The 22,492-nt window shown below is 40.7% G+C and overlaps 1 protein-coding gene across 2 annotated transcripts in view; it reads left to right on the top strand.

Moving 5' to 3' along the window:
• LOC138020067 (uncharacterized) overlaps positions 1-21,967 on the top strand; it is a 22,526-nt gene extending 559 nt beyond the window's left edge. Inside the window, exons 3-10 of one of the 2 annotated variants that reach the window (XM_068867063.1) lie at positions 1,054-1,207; positions 3,023-3,090; positions 14,622-16,882; positions 18,945-18,990; positions 19,106-19,351; positions 21,063-21,140; positions 21,391-21,625; positions 21,747-21,967. In XM_068867063.1, the coding sequence (XP_068723164.1) occupies positions 1,054-1,207; positions 3,023-3,090; positions 14,622-16,882; positions 18,945-18,990; positions 19,106-19,351; positions 21,063-21,140; positions 21,391-21,584 (3,047 nt within the window). In that variant the 3' untranslated portion in view covers positions 21,585-21,625; positions 21,747-21,967. Of the gene's footprint in view, positions 1-1,053; positions 1,208-3,022; positions 3,091-4,017; positions 4,186-14,621; positions 16,883-18,944; positions 18,991-19,105; positions 19,352-21,062; positions 21,141-21,390 lie in introns of those variants that run through there. The other variant, XM_068867064.1, reaches the window with a different exon arrangement.
• Positions 21,968-22,492: the final 525 nt, after the last annotated feature.

The following is a 22,492-nucleotide window of genomic DNA, read 5'->3' as shown; positions in this document are numbered from 1 at the left end:
GAGGGATGTTCAAAGTATCTGCTGTTCTTGCACTAGAGTGAGTTTCAATTGAGTGTCGGAAAACCAAAACCAAAACTAAAACCAAAGTATGGAGACAATCCAGTAAACCAATTAACACTAGAAGTAAACACATGTAGCCGACACAAAGCGTGGGAAAATGTGCACGCGCGAGCCACCATTGGTTTTGGTTGCACTTCTGATTGGTTCAGAAAAAGTGGTGCGAGAACTTTGAACCAATCAATGTAGGTGGCATGCACATTACCCTGGGGTTCAAGAGGTCAGACTGCTTTGGCCAGGATTGCTGGAAAGTGAAAAAATTAAGTTACATAAATTGTCACATTTTACCCACTTTGTTTGCTCAACAGCCTCTCTTAAAAGAGTTAGAAAACCTTAATTAAGAATGTAGAGAGTACTACAATGTACTTGTGCTTATGACTGTCATGTTAACACAAATTCACATGTAAAGCGCACCCAGTCGGCAAGTAAAATCGTCTGGTGTTAGCTAGAGTAAAATGTACAAGTCTCACTCTCAGATGGGAGAAGGAAGGCGCGGTGGCCTCATGGTTAGTGTGCTCGACACCGGATCGAGTGGTCCGGGTTCGGGGCCTGGCCGGGGACATTGTGTTGTGTTCTTGGGCAAGACACTTTACTCTCACGGTGCCTCTCTCCACCCAGGTGTATAAATGGGTACCGGCGTAATGCTGGGGGTAACCCTGCAATGGACTAGCATCCCATCCAGGGGGGAGTATAAATACTCCTAGTCGCTTCATGCTACAGAAACCGGAGATAAGCGCCGGCCTGATGAGCCTTCTGGCTCGTAAGCGGAGACTTTTTCACTCTCAGATGTAAAAGGGTTAAGTTTGTTAATTGATTCACAGATAAATATTACCTGTTTTGTTAAGGAGTGTTCTCTTTACCCTAGAATCTGAGCTCAAGTGAGCCCATTTCTGTTACTTGACAGCTTCATACATGAGAGCCACCACTTTATTCTGAATATTTGACATTCTCATAAATTTATTGTTGGTGTTGCTTTTTGTTTTGTTTTGTTTCCAGATGAAGCTCAGGGTGACAAAGGTAACGAGAACATCCGACAGAAATGGGTTCAGAATCATGATCGAGCTGAGAAGCTAAAGCAGTATCTGAAAACTAAAAGCAAAAAGAAGCCTGTAGCATCTTCAGGAGAGGGAAAAGAAGGCAACAGTAAAGGGTTTGTGGTGTATTTTGAAAATGTGTTAACAAACATTTACTTTAACTCATTAGAAATTAGTTGTTACTTCACAGTAGTTGCATTTAACATGTTTGTGATCATGCCATTCCTGTATTCCATGCATTGTTCCCAAATATTAGCTGTTTAGAAGAGGGCCCTTTCTATTATTTGCCTTAATATTAGCTAAATAAATGCACTAACTAGTATACCTTGCAATGGAGTCACTGGTGGATCCATGAAACTTTGTGTCAAGCACTTTTTGACACTATATTTTAGATGACAAGTTACTTCAGCTGCACATTATTACTCTTAGACTTGTCCACTCCTTTGACGTTCATTTTACAACTGCAGGACCAGGAATAGTTTTATCTCATTCACAATGCCATTGTATGAAGAATACTTACTAGATTTTAACATTTTATCACAACATGTAGAGTTTTCATTCTTTCACAAGTGTTTGGAAGATATTTATTGTGCTGTCAGATGTATTGCTAGGCTGATTAATTATCTTCTACAGCATGACTAACAGGAAAATTCTGCTCTCTGTTCACTGATTGAAGTTCAGTCCTGTTGGACAGGGTTAATACACGGATGGGTGTCACCAACTGGGAACATGCAGTTTTTGGTCTTGTGGGGCTCTGGAAATACAAAGCAGTGACGGCACTATTTTACTTCCCATTAATGTGGATAGAATTTTTATTCTGGTTGTTTCTATACAATGTCATGTAAGATGGCTGAGCTTTTACATGTACTGGCTCTCAAATGTGCTTCAAGGATTTTTCTCCAAGGTTGCTGCCTAAGACAATTTTTCCGGAGCCCTTCGGGCTTCCAACATTAAAAGTTAGTAGCCCGAGTCATTTTTTCAAGAGCCCAGAATTAATTAATTAAAAGTGAGGCTGAATCACCTTGTGATAAGTTACAGTAGGCGGCCGTTCGGGCTACTCGTTCAGAAATTTGGTCACCCTCGCTTGCAGGTAAGGCGACAAAATGCCTTCAGAAAAAATATATGACCAATTGCAGCAATGCCCAGATAGATCATATTACACAGGTAGATTCCCTTAAGATTTTAGGAGTAAGCTTTCAAAGTAACTGTAGGTTCACAGAGCACGTACGCTGCAAGTTGGTAGAGGCAAACAGGTGCCTGTTTGTAATTAGAAGTCTCAGGAAAGAGGGATACAATCAGGCAGATGTAGACCATCTGTTTGCTTCTATTGTACTGCCTAAAATTACTTATGGTCTCAGCGTTTATGCAGCCTCAAGCCCCGAGCTCACTACAGTCCAGAATTTTCTCTGTAGGTGTTACAAGCGCAAGTACATTTCATATGCAATACATGTAGATGTTAATGAATTGATAGATAAGTCTGACAGGAGCATTTTTAATAAGATAAAGAAAAATTGTAACCATCCTTTATATGAAATTATGCCTAAGATTAAACAGACATCACTTAGGTTAAGGAACCCTACCAGCCTTTTACCAAGAATTCACACGGAACGCTTTAGGGCTTCTTATATCAATAGATTGTATTTTAAATAAAATCACAAAGTATTTACATTCCATCTTTAAGGGGTGTATGGGAGAATACAGCAAACTGTAAATACACTTCCCTCATTAAAATAAAATGACAAAAGTCATATTCTTTCCTTGCCTTATCTGATCCTACTGTATAGCCAGTAAATATAGTTTTATGTTCTCATGAACAAAAAATATACAGTACAGTATCATTTTCAATAATTTGTTTTGAAGTTGCTATTTGAGCTGAAGAATACAATAATTAACTCTTGAAAAATGTTACTTTTTTTTACCTACAACAATAGAAAAGATGATCGTAGTGGAGATGAGGATGATGGTGCTGAGAGCAAAAAACTTAGAGGACAGTTAAATAGTAAGTCAACTCCTTGTAATTATGAATTCACAAGTTTCCTTATGTACAGTTTGTTCTGGATCATCATCTCATGTCTTGATGTGGTGTGGGTTAAATTTGACCTCAGGTTTGTCAGTTGAATTACTGTTACGAGCTATTATAGTCATTAAAATATGGTTACTTTACTTTTGAGGTGTTTAATCCTCTTCAGTGGCAATTCGAGATTACAACAGCAGACTTTGGTGACTATTGTACCTTCATTTAGCACATGTTTTATTTCTTATGCTGTGGTCATTATTTTTAATCCTCCCCCCGCCCTTTGGATTGCTGGACTTGAGAAGATAATAATATTATTATTAGTAGTAGTAGTTGTCGTCCAGTGCCACCACTTGCTTAATCCATTCAACCCTTAAGCAGCGCGCATTGACTATTAAAATCATCTGGCATTAGACAGAGTAAAATCTGTAAGTATCACTCTCAGAAGGAAAATTAAATTATTACCAAGTTGAATAATTATACAGATCATCAATTCCATTTCAGTGTGATTTTTCATTTGTATGTTTGTTATGTTTGTTTGTTTTACGAGACATCTGGTTTGTCTCTTCTACTGGGCAAACCTGCCCAGAGGGAAGGAGCACGAACAGGACTCGAGGTCCTATGCGAAGTGCTCGACCCTACCCTATTCAGACCAGAAAGACCAGACCACAACACCGGGAACTACATGCCCTGCACTTTACGACAAGTGTGCGGGTTCTTTTACGTCCCACAGGATTATGAACATTGAAGGGTTGTGAGACGGGACCTCCGGCTTATCGTCCTTATCCGAGAAGACTAGAGAGTCTAACCATTTGCAGATGTAATTACAAAGGCAGCACTTTCTCCTCAGTTATTTAAAGACTCTGAGTGTTGGTCCGGCTGGAGTTGAACTCACGACCTCCCGCGTGACAGCCCGGTGCTCAACCAACTGAGCCACCGGTGCGCGGTTATCTTTAATAGGTGCCATTGTAATGGAGAAACCCAATGTACAGTGGGCAGATGTTGCAGGATTAAATTCAGCCAAGGAAGCCCTCAAAGAGGCTGTCATTCTGCCTATAAAATTCCCCCATTTATTCACAGGTAAACATTCAGTACCAAAGATATCTGAAGACATTCTCGTCAGACATACCTTTGTGGTTATAATGTACAGTAGTTTGCCTGCTTTGGCATTGGCATGCAAAGTCAGAATTCTGTTCCTTATTGTTTGGTGGATTTTAAGTATACTTTATGTTGCAGGTCATTTTGTTCCTTAGGTTATTTAATTTGCAACCAAACTAGTTCATTTTGTTTCAACCTCGGTCAAATGGTTTCGACCGAAATCAACCTACAGCGTGCTGTAGGTCAATTTGGGACAGGTACAAAACACAGGTCACAGGTCATTGTTTTACTAAAACAGATAGTATCCTAACAGGACTTGAAATTGCGACCAATACAGTCGCATTTGCGACTAAATATCTGGAGAAGTTGCAAATTTGCAGTAGTTCTTGTTTTCATTTTCACTCTTTCGAAACAAAAGGGTTAGCAGTTGTGACCGGCAGATTTCACCAAAATGATTAAAATACCCTGCACTTGTTTTTGAAACATGAAACAGTCTTTGAATTATTATTATTACACTACCGGTGTTATTCCCTCAGCTATTGAAAACGTCATGGTTACACTCATGTTATGACTAGGTAATAACATCTTTTTCTGCATTGGTTGTCCTAGTAATTTGTCGAAGCAATTATTGCTCTTTTCCAAATTGTACCGGTTTAAATGTGTTAACCACAGAATACGTACTTCTACAAGAATGGGGGATTTATACTTTACAAAGTTGTCTGGTAAGCTTTGCATGGAGAATCAGGAGTAGCAAGGTATTTTGCAGTTGTTAAACTTTACTCATATAGGAGAAAGCAACACATATCGTGCATTTTTACCTTTCGACACACCCATCCGAAAAATTGGCTTTTGCCCTGAGCGGGACTCGAACCCACGCCTCCCTGATTACTAGTCGGGCATGCTAAGCCACTACACCATCAAGGCTACCACGCTGGCAACGCAGCAGATTAATGAGGTGACTTACATGTAGCAGCGTGGGGATCCCTAGGGCCCAACTTTCCTTCATTTGAGTGTGTATCCTTGCCTCTAAAACCCCAGAAAGGGTTAAGAACACATGAAAGTTAGAAATTTCGAGGCAAATGAAAGGTATAGACTACATATAGGAGAAAGCAACACATATCGTGCATTTTTACCTTTCGACACACCCATCCGAAAAATTTACTCACCTGATTAGCTTGTGGTTTCCATCTATATGCCACATTGCAGTAGGGCTTACCACATTGTACTCTCGTCTTTCTCTTACATTCAGCCACCTCATCACAGTTCCCTCGGGGTCAACTCTTCTCATGCTTTCTCTTACTCGTGTCTGCTGAATGAATAATCCCCTTGATCTAGTAAGGTGACCCAACACCATACGGTAACCAGAGTTGGGATGCTGCTGTTTAATATCAAGGATGACATTGTCCAGTGCGTTGTTGTCATTGTTAGAAAAAGAATGAGAAATTGACATGTCAAAATCCTTCAGTCGTCTGTGAATGGTTGCCACTGACACATTAAACATGCGCGCCATGTCCACTGCTTTAAAACCCATAATCATTCAAGTACGATAACTGGCTTTCGGTAATGATAAGCTTTGGCCTACCAGGCGAGGCTCTTTGCTCAGCTTGTGCATAGAAACGAGTGCTTTGTAGGGAATCTCGCTTTTTTGTTAGGAAATCGATGACATTCCTCAGCTTCGTTGTCGTAGATTCATTTATCACATGTACAGATTCAAGACGCACGCTATGGTGATATTTAACAATTAGACTCGTAGCCCGCAAGGGCTACGGGTCAATAGCCCATGAGGCGAAGCCTCATGGGCTATTGACCCGTGGCCCTTGAGGGCGAAGGGTCTAATTGTTTTAGTATCACCCAACTAGTCGGACAGAAAAGGCATTAATAAAGTTAGCAAATGCAAGTTGAAGAAATATTTATATGGGAATAAAACGAAAGAAAGCGTCACGGTTTTCGCTACTGGAGGACTATTACTAATAGTCCTCTAGTAGCGTAGCCAATCAAATTCAGGATTTGCATTAGTCCACTAGTTGGGTGATACTAAGACAGGTTAGCACGAGTATACAAATCGTCAAAATCGTGCTCTAAACTCTCTTCATCGGTTTTATGGGAGGACAAGACTTCCAAAAGCGATCTAACCCTAGAAAGGAAAATTTCTTTCCCAGATGAATCAGTGTTTGACGTGTTCGCCATCTTTTCCCTTTATCGAAATCTCTCCCGCCAATTTGCTCGCTAGGAAAGCCGGGAGCCCTGCTGTCGCGTTCGGGTCCAGTCTCAATTGACTTCACACAAAGAAAAACTTAAAGTCGAATAAAACGAATGTTGAACTTCAAAAACGAATGTTGAGGTTGAATAAACGAATTTTGATCTGAAAAACGAATGTCAAGATTTGAATAACACGAATGTTGAACTTGAAAAACGGATGACAAAGTGAACACAAGTTCACGACCGTAACGCCTAAATAAAACGAACTTTAAATTGAAAAACGAATGTCGAGGTTGAATAAAACGAATGTTAAAGTTGAAAAACGAATGTCGAGGCTGAATAAAACGAACGTTAAAGTTGAAAAACGAATGTCGAGGTTGAATAAAACGAACGTTAAAGTTAAAAAACGAAGGCCGTTTGTAAAAACGAGTGATAAATTGAATTTGATAAGGAAAACGCGCCATACACTTTGTCTTGCACAAATTCCAGCCTATCACCTGCATGTTACCAATTACTCGCTTTGTTGTGTAAGTAGATGCTTTCTTATGTGTGATGCCGTCGAGACTGCTGATACCAAACTCCACCACTGAAGTGTCTAGTCGCTCTTGGTTGTCATTTAGCACAATCACAGTCAGCTCATGCGGTCTCTCTAACAATCCAAATTCAGCAGCCACGTCACTGTTAAGATACGACTGACTGCTACAAGCAGTTGCAGAAAGGTTGAGATACTGCATCGAAAATTCACTTCTTCTTCCTAAAACGCATCTTCCACTTCATAAGAAAAGTCTTAATGCTCCTCCCTCCCCTCCCCCCTTTTTCAAGGTTGATACCCTTTAGTTTGAGTGGCAAATGCAGGGGTGAACAACTCATCCTGCTAGCAGAGCCTTTCTTTTGCTTGCTCGATTGTGGCGTTCTCAAGAAAGACTCTGCATGAATCGAGTAAGATCTTTATTGAATATGCGTTGCATGTTGCCAGGATACAGTCTCGAACTCAAGCCTAATATGCCGGATCTCGCCGCCATCTTGGTTTTTCATGGTACAGCGGGCTCAATTATGACCATCGGTTTTGTCACTAAACGGACGCTCGCACTGGAAAAACTGGTTTGACGAGAGAAAACAAGATTGACTAGTCCAGAAGTTCGGGCTGCGGCGGCTTCAAAGAGTTGACGCGATTCGGGCAGAGCCTCCTTTTCTCCTCCTCAGTAAAGAAAAAGACAAAAGGAGGCTCTGCTCGCAGGGTGAGAACAACTTTGCTTGTGGGGGAGGGAGGTTGGGGATGCGTTGAATTGGATGAAACGCATTGTACGGTTTATGACAGTGGTGCCATTCATTAAGTACACTGTAACAGGTCACATCGCCATAAATGCAGGTTGAACAGCAGAGTTTGATGGCATAGTCGTAGTGAGGGTTCTCTGAACTACTTCCTATTCTGTCGGATGATCTCTCATCATGACCCATTCTGGGTTCTGGATTACCGTCATTCCTATCCGCTTCTGGATGTTCATGAAGCAGTCGATGGTGGAAAGATCTGCACCCATTTAAATTGCACATTCTACTTCTTAAACATCTCTCTCCGCGGTGACCATCGGAAAGGCAACGAAAACGCAGTTTATGCTTCTTGACTACTTCCCACTTGCTCTGCACTGCCACATTCTTAAAACTCTGACGCTCCCACAGACCATGTTACCCACTGCACACCTTACACTTCTTGCTTGAAATTTTCTTGCTATCAGACTATGTATGGTCCACAAAGGTCCGTCCACGCGATAATGGCTTGTCTTGCTTGGCACTGCTTTTTTGGATACCTGTAATAATCTCTGATCTCTTTTGTCAAGAATTCAGGTTCTCTGTCAATGAACTCTCTTAAATCTCATTCGCTTTCTCTGCCTCCATTATTTGTAACCCATTGTTTGTACTTAGCAAGGAGGCTCTTGTTAAGTTTTCTTTGTAGCGTTATGTACAAGTAACCACCAGTGATGTTTTTAATGAAGTCGGGAAAATGCCATATGAAAACGATTGTCTCACAATTCCGCTGATGATAGATAGTACAGAACTTATGTTATCTCTGACAACATGCGTTGGGATCGGATCGAGAAAGCAGGTCTTGTTTGAGGCGGAGGATGTAATTTTCTTGATGCTTTCATTTGATAGGGGCGTGAACTGAGGAAACTCACAGTGAAGTACTCTGTTTTTTATGATGGTGGTCGAAGGAAGGATTAATTAATCCGTTCTTAGGTCTTGTATTTTACCAATAAAGAAAGCATTGATGTCACAGCAAGTTTTTCAAGAGAATCATAAGGAGGTAGTATAGTAGTGTTTACAGAAAAAAGGCGATCGATAAGTAAAGTGAAATGAGCACCAAATATAATGAAGTGAACACCGAACGAATAAACCACCCAGTACTTTGAAATGACCACCGAATATAATGAAGTATGCACCGAGTATAATGAAGTAAACACCGCATTTAACGACTTAAGCACCGATTATCATGACCAAAAGTATCATAAGACAGTTATGGCGTTCCATATGAGACTGCGCAGTACGGACTACTTTAACATGTAGAAAAAGTAGATTTGATGTTTGGTCATAGTAACTGAAAATTGCCACGACCAAGTCGATAGGCCATTTTCGAAATATCAATATTCGACTTGATAGTGAGGCAGACAGGACAAAAACAGTAGAAACGAGTTGCAATGAATGTGAAAGATAAACATATCCACTTTCCTTTGTCTTTGTCCCCTAAACCTCTCTTTCATGCTATGTATTTTAAAGCTGAATTTTAGTAAATCGAAAGTGGCCTATTAAGCATTTCGTTCAGAACTTGAAAGAAATGAAATGGGCAGGTACATCAACTCGTAGTGCTCACCTCGAATTGCGAGAAAACGGTTTGGAAGCCAAAACTATTCGACATTTGCCCCGATTTCACCAAGGTTAGTTTAAAGATAGGGCTAGGGTGATTTCTCGAGGCCTTTCGTGAACGATAGCGAGAGTGTGACCGGAAACGTCAATGGACCTTCTGATTTTTCATCGGACGGGTTGGTCACTCGGACCCCTCATACGTTCCCATTTGTAACAATAGGGTTTGTCAGTAAACTTTCATTTTGCGTGATTTTGGCCTGATTTCTGGTTCGCGTGACATTTAAGTGCACTTCTCGTGCTATGCCCATTTGTGAACTGCTGCTGCTCATTAGTATGGACCGCTTCCTGCCAAAACACCATGGCGGACGCTTAATGAGATGGATCGTGCTCTAATTGAGCCATTCGTGTCACGTGGTACTAAACCCGGCCTTCAGATTGGCCACTGGCTCTATGAGCCAGGTGTACTACTAAACCAGAAAGGTTTTAATTGAAAGACAACCTATTGTAACAAACGTGCCTGTGGCTGGGCTAAAACCTGTAACGCTGAAAATTCGCTTTCTGATTTTTAAGTGTTGCTGCTGTTGAAATCCGGACTTACGGAACACCTTTAATGAGCAGATTTTACCGAAATTACATAACGAAAGAAGAAGGACAAAAGTTCTTGACCTTCGTTCAGGACCATGAGCCAGAGGTTTTGATGTTAGTTCACGGATTGGATGGGTTGCCAACCCATAAATTACCCGTCTATGACGAGATCATTCAAGGGATAACGCTTCCAAAAAGTTCAGAAGGGATTATACCACGCCTTGAAGCTGGGATGAAGTTAACTGTTAAGCTTGAAAAATAAGTACGTCAATACGTGAACACTACAGCACAACCTTAAGGTGATTTCCTGGTTTTGCATTGCGTGACCCTACTGCGCATAATTTCTTGCGTTATTGGCGCGCGCATTAGCTCGCGCACATTGATGAAATGGCGGATTTTCATTGATGCAAAGCTTAATCTGTCAAGGAATGGCTATTTTCTCCTGAACGAGTTCGGTGACCCCGCCTTTTTAATGGTGTTGTGTACTCGTTATGGGTACACGGAAAAATATTTTAAGGAGAAAAAAATTTGGATAGTAGAAGTTTTAGTATTTATATCGAAATGCCCTGAAACTGCATTTGGAGACAGACGTGAGTGTGAGGTGATGATGTAGTTGTCCAATTTGCTTGCATTGCCTTGCAAGATTGAGCCATTTGAAATCACTTTACTGAAGGATTTTAACCCGGACGAACAAGTAGGCTCAAGTTTTCAGTAATATTCAATAGCGTTAGCTATATAACAACAATTGTTCCGGTTGATTACGTTTCGAATGCTTCTCGCGTAATTCCGTACAAAACACTTAGGGTGCGTTCGATTGACCGTATTCCGGAATAGGAATACGTGAAATAGAAGTTAGAAATCCTTCGTTTTTAAGGAGACTGACATCAAAATTGTCAAACACCTGCTAAAATGCTATTTTAAACATATCTTTCTTATCCTTGTTGCTTCAAAACGCCAAACATGCCGTTTTAAATAATCACTCCACGTATCCTTATTCCGGAATTGGGTCAATCGAACGCACCCTTAGTATAAAGGGCATGCAGTGCGAAAACAAGCACGGTGACCCCATCTTTTGTTATGCATTTTTTAATGTCCTGTGCATGAATATATAAATTGTGCCAAGTTTGACAAAATCTGTATGTCATTTTCAAGGGAATTACCTTAACCCAATGTCTTATTGTGTCCGTAGACACAGGCTTAAGTGGCTTTACCTAACTTGGCATCATCTGACTATAAGTCTCCCTAAGAAGCTTATAGTTCTGATCAAATACTCCCTAAGAGTGGTCACGAAACACAATTTTGGGTTGGCAAATTATTTAAGGTCAATCACCCTGCCTTTTGAACCTGGTGTGGATTGTTCAACATGTTCCCGTAGTTGATTGGCTCCTGGTGTCCTATTATTTATCATGGAATCAACATTACGAAGTAGTTCTGCCTTCTTTGGGCAGTGAATTAAGCTAACAACACAGTGAATTTCAACGTTAAACTCTTAAGAGAAAACTCATTGACAGGAGACACTATAACGAGCCATCATGACAGGACGAGATTCGTATACTTTAATAGACCTTATTCATAAATGGCGGTCAATTTATAATTCTTTTGTCGAAGTGCAAATTAGCCTACCAAGCCTCGATACCACACAGTGAATTGAAAAGAATTCTTGCTCTAAAATGAGGCTCGGCAGGCTAATTTGCATGTGGACAAAAGAATCATAAATGTGACCGCCATTTATGAATAAGGTCTATAAGAAATCTTGTAAGTAAGGGATGTTATGTCAACTGGGACTCCACCTATTGAGGGGAGTATAGATGAAAGTACTGGGCAAGCAGCTTTAATTCTACTGTAGCTGAGCCCATCATTGAATAAAACCAGTAAAAATTCTATTAATTTTCCTAAAGAAGAACAATCTGAACTAATCTGCCTACTACGACATAAATTTAAGGCATTTTTTTGTTTTAGGACTCATACTGTTTACGTGTGCCTTTCCTCCTCGACGTAAGGATAACTAGGGTTGCATCTGCAGAAATTCTTTGCCTTGAGATGCATTAATTCCCTGAAAACATACTTGATGGATTTCCATCAATTTCCTGAGAGCCCATTCTATATTATCATTAAATTAGATAAAACTCGATCCCTTATCGGGGTTAACATTCTCTTTACCTGGTAATGAAATTGCTGTTGTCCGTAGTTTTCTAGCAATACACCATGTCCACATCTCACGAGCAATCTCATCGCACCCAAAAGAGTGCTTTCCACCTAATTACTCAATGTAGGGTACTGCAGCAAAAAGAGCAGCAAATATTTCTAATTCATTGATGTAAAAGTTGAACTTCTTTTTAGTCCATAAACCCCCTGTTTCGTCTGCACTGCACACTGCTCCTTTTTATGAGGTATCTGAATGTATGGAAAATGTGGGAAAGCCATTGACGCAAGCTTGAATTAACTTTGATGTTGTTGACCTACCATCCGAGGTCAGCAAGTGAGGTACCTGATAATACCATCAGTGAATTGAAATTTCCATTGCTTTCTTTGAGAGCTTTAATTGTTTCTTATTTCTTGGCTTCTGTAGTAGAGCTGGGCATAGTTAACCCTAGGGAATGAAGAAAACCACCAAGCCTATCACTTTTTTGTAGCTTTTCAGCTTTTTCGGAAGTGGGCCTTATAGGGAGGAACGGGTGGTGGACGCGTGGAGTGGGATGTTATGGTTTCATGTTGAATGAGTTTAAGGCAAACCCCGAAGAGTTGGTGCGAGACTGGAATGTTTAATAGAAAACCCACTTTAGTAAGAAGATGGTCAGTTTCCTGAACATTTTTACTGCATCTTTAAATGAATACCGTTAGAGGTAAGAATGCGAATCATCAATGTACCCAACATTCGTGTGCCCCACTTGCCTAGAAAGTAAACATTGGAGTAAACAGGTGGATATGAGACCATTGGGAAGGCAGGTGAATCTGAACCAATTTCCCCTTCCAAGAGAACTTGAAATATTTTTAGTTCTCGTCAGGTGGGACAGAATAACAGGCATCTCGTGGATCTACTAAAGCCATGTAACACACAGGTGTCATAAGACACACTCCTGAAGTTAAAGCTTTCCATTTTGAAATGATGGTTACTTATACATTGATTTGGGTTCTTCAAATTGAGGATAACCCTTATATCATCCAGTCGGAACTCTGAGTGGTCTGAGATATCTGGGGCAGAGTGGACTCTGGGAGGCAGCACCTGGATTTGCTTTCGGTCGCCAGCCTAAAAAATGCTTCATTTATTTTCCTTCGCTCGGAAAATGTTTCCTTTTCCACCAGAGGATTGACATTTGCAACGAAAATGAGAGTGGCTTTGACCACTGTGACGAGAGGAGGTAGATGTCACTTTCCTGCTAACACGCTTTACTTTGGAGATATCTTTTACTTGCTTACACAGATCATCTCCGGAAAGTTCAGCAGTCAACGGTATAGACGCTGAGCATAGGTGCTTGTAATCAGAGTGCAGGTCAAGTGTCATGATTTGTATTTATCTCATTGACACCCTTCTTCGCGGCGCGAACAAGAGCTGTCATACCTTTCACGATGGATTTTTGTGGCTACTCGTAAAGTTTTTCTTGAAGTTTATCTTTAAGTATGCTGTCCCGAACTGGAGGAGTCACGTTTTTTGTGTGGTCTTCGTGAGTGGGAGGTCCTGTTTCCGCAGACTTTCCAGAAAATCTCCGGCCAAACTGGCTCCTTTGGATTGTTTATCTGTGCCATGTCCGTTGACTTTAGTCAAATGGTGATTAACCGCTGCATCAACATCAATGTGCCTGCTTTGTAAATGTTGTTTTGCTGTCACGTCTTGGCAAAGTTGTGGTAGTGAGAACTTTTGAGAGATTACTGTCGTTTAGAGTACCCTCGGTGACAAGCATTTTGCATTTCCAAAGTGTGTGCGATAAAACAGACGCCAAACGCTCTTTCACCAGTGAAAAAGCTTTTCCATATATACTTTTTTTTGTGTGCCAAGCGCCGAGCTTCAGTCCTTCAGTCTTTTTTGTGAGTGCTGTGGTTTGGGTGTTATTTAAATTTCTCTCCCGGAACTCGGAGCATCTCCACTGTGACTTCTTTAGGAGCTTAAACGATTTAACCCACGTTGTACAAACAAAAGCTCGACCCACTTGAAAAGACAATCATTCACTAACAAGGTAACAACGCTCTGAGTTCACGCAGGCCAAGTGCTCTCAGACCAGATCAGCTCCAACTTCTAAGGCCAGGCTAATGATGTTCTCTCGTTCAAGGCTGGATGGAAGGCAGAGTCTTTTATGACAAAATGACTTTAGAGGGCACGTTTACCAATAAAGTTTTGGAGAGAATTTCAACTTTGCTTTAAGACTAACCGGACCTTAAAGTTCGACTAGCATTGTCGAACACTGAGTCATAAGAAAGAAAACCGGAAACAGTTAGGGTAGTTACTTGCGTATTTTGAAGTTTGCTCGTGTGTTCTGACCTTGCTATGATTAATTACTACATGATGAAAATTCCGGATTTTTGCAGATACTCACGGCTTTTCTCATTTTGACACTTCCTTTGAGTTTGTAAATCGTAGAGGTATTTCTGTTGGGCACTCAATGAAATTTCAGATACGTTAATATTAAACTCACTCAGTGATTGCCTTGGTGAAATTTGCCGTCCCCTTTTCCACTTAAAAATCACTTACCCGGTAGTTATTTCGGTTTTACATTTACACGACGAAAAAGTGTGTTTTGCTGCCTTCTATTTTGCTAATACTTGACCGGTTGTCTTAATAGTGAGTCCTCCTGAAATTAATTTACGTGGTCCCAAGGCTTTGGAAGCATATAAAAAGGCCCTTAAAGAAGGAATGACTCGTGTAAAAAGGATCCCAATCATGTTAATTGGACAGGACCGCTCAGGAAAGACCAGCCTGAAGAAGTCATTGAGGGGAATACGATTCAATCCTGACGAGAGCAGCACTGTTGGGATTGATGTTGATCCGTCCTACTTTAAAGTCACCACTGAGACTTGGAAGATTGGGGAAACGGATCAAGGTGCAAACAAAGAGGTGGCGACTTCTTATGAGCATAATATAGCTCTCTTGGTTGTTGAAAATCTAAAGGAACAAGAATTAATTTCTGAAGAAAGGACTGTCGACAAATCGGCCGATTCTGAAAAATTTCCCCTGAATTTCACGTTAAGCGCACAAACTGAAACTGCAAAAGATCCCTCTTTTGAGACCGATGACAAGTCTCTTGAATTCCATTCACTTGAAAGCATTAATTCTCTTCCCTCATCTGATATACCTGAGGACATAGAAACCTTGATTAAGAAATTGCGAGAAGAAGCTGACAAGATCGAAGAAGGAGATGACATTTATTCGGTTCTTTGGGATTTTGCTGGACAGTCCGTTTACTATGAGACACATTCACTTTTTCTGACACCAAAAGCAATTTACCTTCTGGTCTATGACCTAAGTCGAGATCCTTCTGAAAGAGCCAAGCCCGTGAAAAAGCAAGGAGTGTTCAAGAAAACTGAAGACAAGTACAGCACAAGAACTAACCACGATTACCTAGACTACTGGATGACTTCAGTTGCATTACTATCCAGTCCAGGTGAAGATCATGCTGTGCATTCAGCTTCGACATCCACAGTTCTTCCCAAAACCCTTCCGCCTGTTTTCCTAGTTTGCACGCATGCGGATGAACCTTATGGTGGGGAAGATCCTAATGACGTGGCCGGTGAAGTGTTGGAAAAATTGGTTGGCAAACCATACATGACCCACTTGTGTGATGATCCCATTCTAGTGGATAACACTAAGGCAGGCCTTGAATCGGAGTGTCCAGGAGTAGTGCGCTTACGAGACGAAATTGTAGCGGTTGCCAAGGAACTGCCACAAATGAAAGAAGTTATTCCAGTCAAATGGTTGGGATACGAGAAAGCGCTTCAAAAAACCTTGGATGAAGGTCATAGATGGATTTATTTTGAACATGCAAAACGGATCGCATCTGAAGTCTGCCATATTCATGACGAACAAGAGTTTGTAACATTGCTTGCTTTTTTGCACGATCAAAGAATTTTGATACATTTTGATGACACTGCTGAGTTAAACAAATTGGTTATCTTGGATCCTCAATGGTTGATTGGTGTGTTCAAGAAGGTGATAACTGTTAAGCGCTATGATCATCAAGAGAAAGAATTCAAAGAGTTGTGGTTCAAGCTCGAGAGAGAAGGAATCATGGAAGAAAAGCTGCTGCAGCATGTCTGGGGCCAATTTATAGAACATGATACCTTTAAAACCTTCATTGTAATCATGGAAAAATTCAGCTTGCTGTGCCCTCTGCCTTCATCAGATGCTTTCGGTAATAAGCAATACTTAGTGCCATCCATGTTAAAGTCGCATCCACCAAAGGACGTCACCGAGTTGATTGCCTCTGCAGAACTTCCTTCTCTCTTCCTCAAGTTTGAATCTGGACAAATTCCTCTGAGGTTGTTTCCGCGGCTTGTGTTGCAGTTCTTTCAGTGGGGCCAAAATGAATTTTGGAGTTCACTGCATCCTCAGTTGTATAAGAACTTTGCCAGATTTTACACCGCAGCGGACGAAAACTGCTCCGTTGTACTCTTGTGCCATACCTCGTTCATTGAAGTCATTGTTCACAGGGGAAATGTCGCACCTGGACTAAAAGGTGATTTTCAGTCAAATCTTAGCATTTCATCTGATGCTCAACACGATTCATTTGAAGTGTTCTGCGCTGGCGCTGTTTATAGACAGCTTGTTCTGGTTCTTGAGTGCATGCGTAAAGAATTCTGTTGGTTGAAGCGGATGAGATATCAAGCTGGAGTCGTTTGTCCGGTCTGTTGTCATGGAAGGATGGTCACCTACTGCCGCACTCATGTCAAAGAAGGTTGCGAGCAAGAGGAATGCCTTCATTTTTTATCTGAATCTGAGTTGCAAAGTGCCAATCACTTTATTACCTGCAACAGGTCAGCGACCGCAAGAACTAACAAAGTGTGGGTTAAGGATTTTGCAGCTTGGTTTTCTTGTCCACGTAAAGAGGTAATTACCGCTTACAATGATTTTTAGAGTAATGGAGTAACTAGCTGAAAAAGGTCTCTAGTGTGAATTGGCAAACACCAAGTAAACTGGATATGGAATATGTTTTGAATATTGCATAAGTCGTTTCATGCCTTGCGCTCACAAATATCCAAAGATAAAGTAGATTATGGGAATCAAAAGCTAAAACATGATAGCTCCTCTAAGGACTGGAACTAATCTAAACTAACAAAGTTCGCCTGTCGTTCGATCTCTTTATTTGTTACTCGTCGAAGCGCGGATAATTTTTGAAAGTGCTACTTACTAATTTCTAGCCTGAAATGACATTCGCTTAAAAGGAAAAATACATGTATACGAGATTAAAAGTATAAAAGAAAAAAGTGCGAGTAGTTGAGCCTTCGCTAAGACAAAGTGCTCGATGCGGTTTGCAGGGCGTTGTAGAGTAAAAGAAAATCACAGCCGAAACGTACATACTGTACGTTGTCCGTTAACTCTGAGTTTCACGCTTACGCGATCGTTCGACGCGTGACGATTGCGTAAGCGAGACACTTATAATTACGAAAATTTGGTTTTATCAACGGAGTTGATAATGTAAAGTGGCCACCGTACAGAGATTCTAAAAGCTGAGGTTTCGAGCGTTAGCCCTTCGCGTCAGAGCCAATCGAGGAATTGTGGGTTATGTGTAGTTTTTATAGTAGAGTAGGAGCTACGCTATTAGTGGTAACATGGCAACGTGAAAAATAGTAATACATTAGTTAAATGAAAAGCGTTCGTTAATACCGTAAGGATTAAGAGTGCCGATTTGGAAGATGAATTTTTGTTCCAGATTATTGCGGCTTTCCGTCGTACCTAGACGTAGGGAAAGGCCGCAGATAGCCATGTGTTTTTTGGTGTGATTAGAGAGATTAAAATGACGAGCGACTGACTTAGATGCATCCCTGTGATTCTTCTTAACATCGCGAAGGTGTTCGCGGAATTGGTTGCTTAGTCGTTTCCCTGTCTCGCCAATGTATAATTTATTGCATAACGTACAGGTTATGCAATAAATGACATTTTCGGAGGTACATGCGAAACGATCGGTGATCTTAACAGATCGCTTAGGACCCGATATTCTGCTAGTGTTAAGAATGAAAGGACAAGTTTTGCATCGTGAGCGCGCACATTTGAAAGTGCCGGGTTGCTCGTTAGTTTTGAGCGCGCTTCTAACTAAAAAGTTGCCGACGTTTTTGTCGCGTTTGAATGAAATAAGTGGAGGTTGCGAAGAGATTCTACCAGTCTCGGGGTCATTTTGGAGTAATTTAAAAGTGTGCACTACAAACCTACAGATTCTCACAGTTATTTGTTGTATTCATTTGTCATATCCATCACATGTCAAGAACTCTATTCCTTATTCTCAGTTTTTTAGACTTCGACGTCTATGTAGTGATGACTTCAATTTTTCCAGCAAATCAGAGGAGATGTGCCAGTTCTTTGAAAAACGTGGCTGTCCTGTCTCATTGGTCCGCAAGAATCTGGAACAAAAATTCACCTTTCAAATCGGCACCCTTAATCCTCACGGTATTAACGAACGCTTTTCACTTAACTAATGTATTCCTATTTTTCACGTTGCCATGTTACCAAATTTTTGTATAGTACTTCCCCACCGACGCAGCACCACAGTTTCTTTAGAAACTACCCCCTTCATTCACTTATAATCTCTCTCTCTCTCTTTGCGTTAGATTGTGGCTGTCTTAAGATTAACCAACTGGGTTATGTAGTATAAAAAATCAATGGAGTATTCGAACTTACAAAAGAAGTTAAATGCATGGTGATAATGACGTTAGTAAAGCATTCAATAATCTGGCATAAGGGTACTTTGTAAGACTTGAACCAATTTTGGTGTTTGGTGTTGGATGCTAAAATGGTTTAAGAGCTATCTGTCGGGCCACAAGCAGCGTGTGCTTATTGATGGGCAGTCGTCTACTTGGAGCTATGTTTACTCTGGGTAAGCTCAAAGGTCTGTCTATAATGTGGCTTACTTTTCTTTGTAATTACCAGCTTTCTTCATGTTCTTTTTTAATCACAGACAGCAGCTGATGTGGTTGATGGGAGCGTTTTATCGTCTGGTAGAGGTACGTTTGTGGTCTGGTTCTTGCTCTGATGTTCCCAACGAACGCTGAGCGAAACACAAAATGCAGCATTTTAGTGTCAGTAAGAAGGCTTAATTCTCTCCTTAATTTCCTTTAGGGAGTGAAGACAATTCGCCTCCCCTGCTTCCTTGCAACGTTGTGGAATCACTTTGTTCACGTTCATGTGATCCAAAAGAAATTGTACTTCAGCTGAAAAAAGGTCTACATTTAGACCAAACGCGTTTGGAGCAACCAAACCCGGAAACACAGAGAGTGATCCGTTGCCTGGCAAAGATTGCAAAGAATTCAAACAAGATTGAAGTTTTTAAGCACTTGAGAGAAATTACACCCGCAGGGACAACTGGTGAGTTTGTCAATAGTGATTGGTCGCTGTGCAGGTTAGGTGACTACTCTATCAGTGCATGGCTGGGCCAATGGCTGTTTTGTACCACTGGTTGCAACGAAGAAAAGTACTCATATTCGTAGCAAACAGCCAGAACCACTTGTGTTAGCTGTGTATATTTTATGTTGAATTAAAAAGCAAATTAAGTCAAAAAGAAAAGTTATATCTGAAAATGAAGGTCAGAGGAATTACCAGTAATCGATATTCTGTATTTTCGGGCGAAAGTCATCAACTGTTTAAACAATGTTTTAAAGTGATGCAGCGTTTATTTCAGGTCCGAGGGAGACGTATTCATTAATTTTAAAACAGCATTTCTGACATTTATGCAAAGTTCCGTGTTGTCAGTTTATGGTCTCGAAAATTTTGATTGGCGGCGTGTTAGAAGAAAACTTGATTTTTTCTAGTTTTGTATGTTGCAGCCCTATTTTGGTATAATTTTAAGATCATTTTCTTTACATTTTCTTTGTGGGGTTTTTATGGTAGTGCACTGTAAGTGCAGTACACGCTATGTCACCGGGTTGTAAGAGTGTAAGAGCGTATAAGTCCGTGGTGACAATAGGCCCGCAGCGCGTGCATAACTCACGAACATAAACAGGTCTGTTGAAAGCGTGCTTGAGTTTCAACAAAATGAGCTCCAAAATGGGCAAGAATTTGTGACGCTGATGAATAATAAAGCAGCTGCTATTTCCAAAACGATGGAATTACTTGGTAATAAATAACCTAATCTAGGAGAGTAAATTTTGGACTTTGCAGAAACAATGGTCAACCTCAAGAGATGGGCGATTGTGATCTTTGTGTTGAATTCGCACATTTCTTGTCAAACTTTATAACACTTGAAGATAAAAAAACCAAACTAACAAAAACGAAAATCCTGTATCTTGCCATCATTTTGACACAGATGTATCCTTGTTTCGCGAGTAAACGCGCAAGGTAACTTAACTTAATCACAGCGCCCGCTGAATTCGACGACGATTTTGCGATTTACTTTTGCGATTTACTTTTGCAGCCAAAAGTACGATAGGAAAATTGAACGTAGCAAAAATCTCCCAAACTGTTTTTCGCCGATGGTAATTTTGTGTATTCGAGGTTCAAAATTTATGTTGTTTTCACGTCGAAAATCTTTGAGCGTTAAAATAGAATTTTCGGTGCTATGTTTCTGACACGGCAAGTCGTACATTTTGAGGTCACCCATCCAGATACTAACCCCGCTCGACAGCGCTTGACGTCCGTACAAATTTGTCTTGGAAAGGTGTCCAAATCTCAGACACGCTTAAAACTTGAGGTGCAAAGAAGGGAACTTGAAAATGAGTAACATGTCACCCTCGAAGCCAATGTATCTCGATTCCCTTTTACTTTCTTCAATCTTTCTGGGTTTAGTATTTTACAAGTAACCACATGCATTCTCAGGGCCCGGCTATTTACCTAAGACATCTACCATGACACTCCTGTGATTTATAGTACCAAAACAATACTGTGTACAATTAGAGCTGCATATTACGCAAAGACAAACCTTGAATCTCCTGGAAAACAAAACCCATCTCCAGTGACAATTATGGAATAAAACGCTGTGTACGTTACTGCACTACCACATGTACGCATTGCGTGCCTAATTTTTTTTTCGTTTGGTTTTCGCATTGCCGTATCCAATAACTGTGGCCCATTTTATTTGTAGGTCCTTTGCTACAAGGAAACCTTGACATTCGAAATATCCCAGTACGCCAGATGAGAGAACTTACAATAGACTTGAGCGGTAAGTTGTACCAATTATGTAAAGACGAGCCCTTATTTAAATTAGTTATCTCTTCGTCAAATCAGTCAAGTGTGCCACGCATCCATATTTCATATCCGAAATCCAAATGTATGATTTTATATGATCTGTATTAGAATCAGAGGTGGTAGTATTTGGAAAAGCATTCTCTATTGGTTACTTGGTGCGTGACTGGAAAAATGATGGCGAAAAGCTCTTGAAACAACAAGAAACGTGTATATTTGTGTTGCAGGTGGAGAGGAATGGAAGGATGTTGCTGAGAGACTAGGCCTCAGTCCAAAAGAGATCCGGTTTCTTGATAAGCGAACTCTGAATCCATGTGATGCTGCTTTGGCTGCTGTAAGTCAGTTGCACTACATTAGCGCAGACAAGCTGTACGATACTTTAACTGGATGTGGACTACCTCTGCTGGCCGATACCCTGTAAAGTGACTTATTCAGCCTCTAAGGGGTCGTCACAGCCCCAAGGTGCAGTCGGTTTCAGTTTGCTCTAACGTGTTTGTGCATTGTCGCACTTCATATTTTTACACTAACTTTTAGCGCTAGCACTGCTTAAGATATTTGTTGCAACTCACATTTCTTTCAAAAGGTGACAGTGTCGTTATGATTTGACTCAGTCCCAAATATCTTCACGGGTCATCTGGAAAGCGGCTTGGAACAACAACGACTTAGCAGATGCCTCAGTCGTCCTCTGGTGTTCTGTACAGCTCGAAACGTACAGGCAAATTATATGGCTCAATGTTATTTTCCAAAGTGTAAATGAACATCTCTCAAAATATTTCCTTTCATAAATAAACAATATATCAATTATTTACTCGCAGTATCTGATTTTAAATATATCTATAACAAGTACGAGTGTATTTGTTTTCTTAATTATACCTATGTTCTTTTAAGGCGCTGTTACACTGTGCAATTTTTCGTGCAACTTGTCTCGCAACGCCATTTCTACAAACATTCTCACATTACGAAACAAGTTGTTATACGGGTAGTACACTGAGCAACGTAACGTTTCATGCAACTTGTCTCGTTTCGATAATCACATGAGGTTAAAGGAGCATTTTCATTGGCTGGTGCCGCAAGCCGTTGCGACACAAGTTGCAGGACAGATGTTACATTGCGCAGTGCTTCGAAAAATCGGTGCAACCGTTGCAGAAACAATTATCTTAATTATCTTCTTTCTTTGTTCAAAACTTTGTACGAACAACGTCAACTTTGTACAAACAACGTCAACTTTGTGCAAAGAACGTCGACTTTTTTGTTCAAACAACGTTCACACTTTGTACGAAACTCAACTGTTTACGAACAACATCTAGTTTGTGCAAACAACGTCAACTT

This window comes from Montipora capricornis, chromosome 10 (genome assembly GCF_036669925.1).
Source record: "Montipora capricornis isolate CH-2021 chromosome 10, ASM3666992v2, whole genome shotgun sequence".
In the NCBI taxonomy this organism is placed as follows: domain Eukaryota; kingdom Metazoa; phylum Cnidaria; class Anthozoa; order Scleractinia; family Acroporidae; genus Montipora; species Montipora capricornis.
The sequence above is the reverse complement of the archived record's forward strand: the minus strand, read 5'-3'. Positions and strand labels throughout refer to the sequence as shown.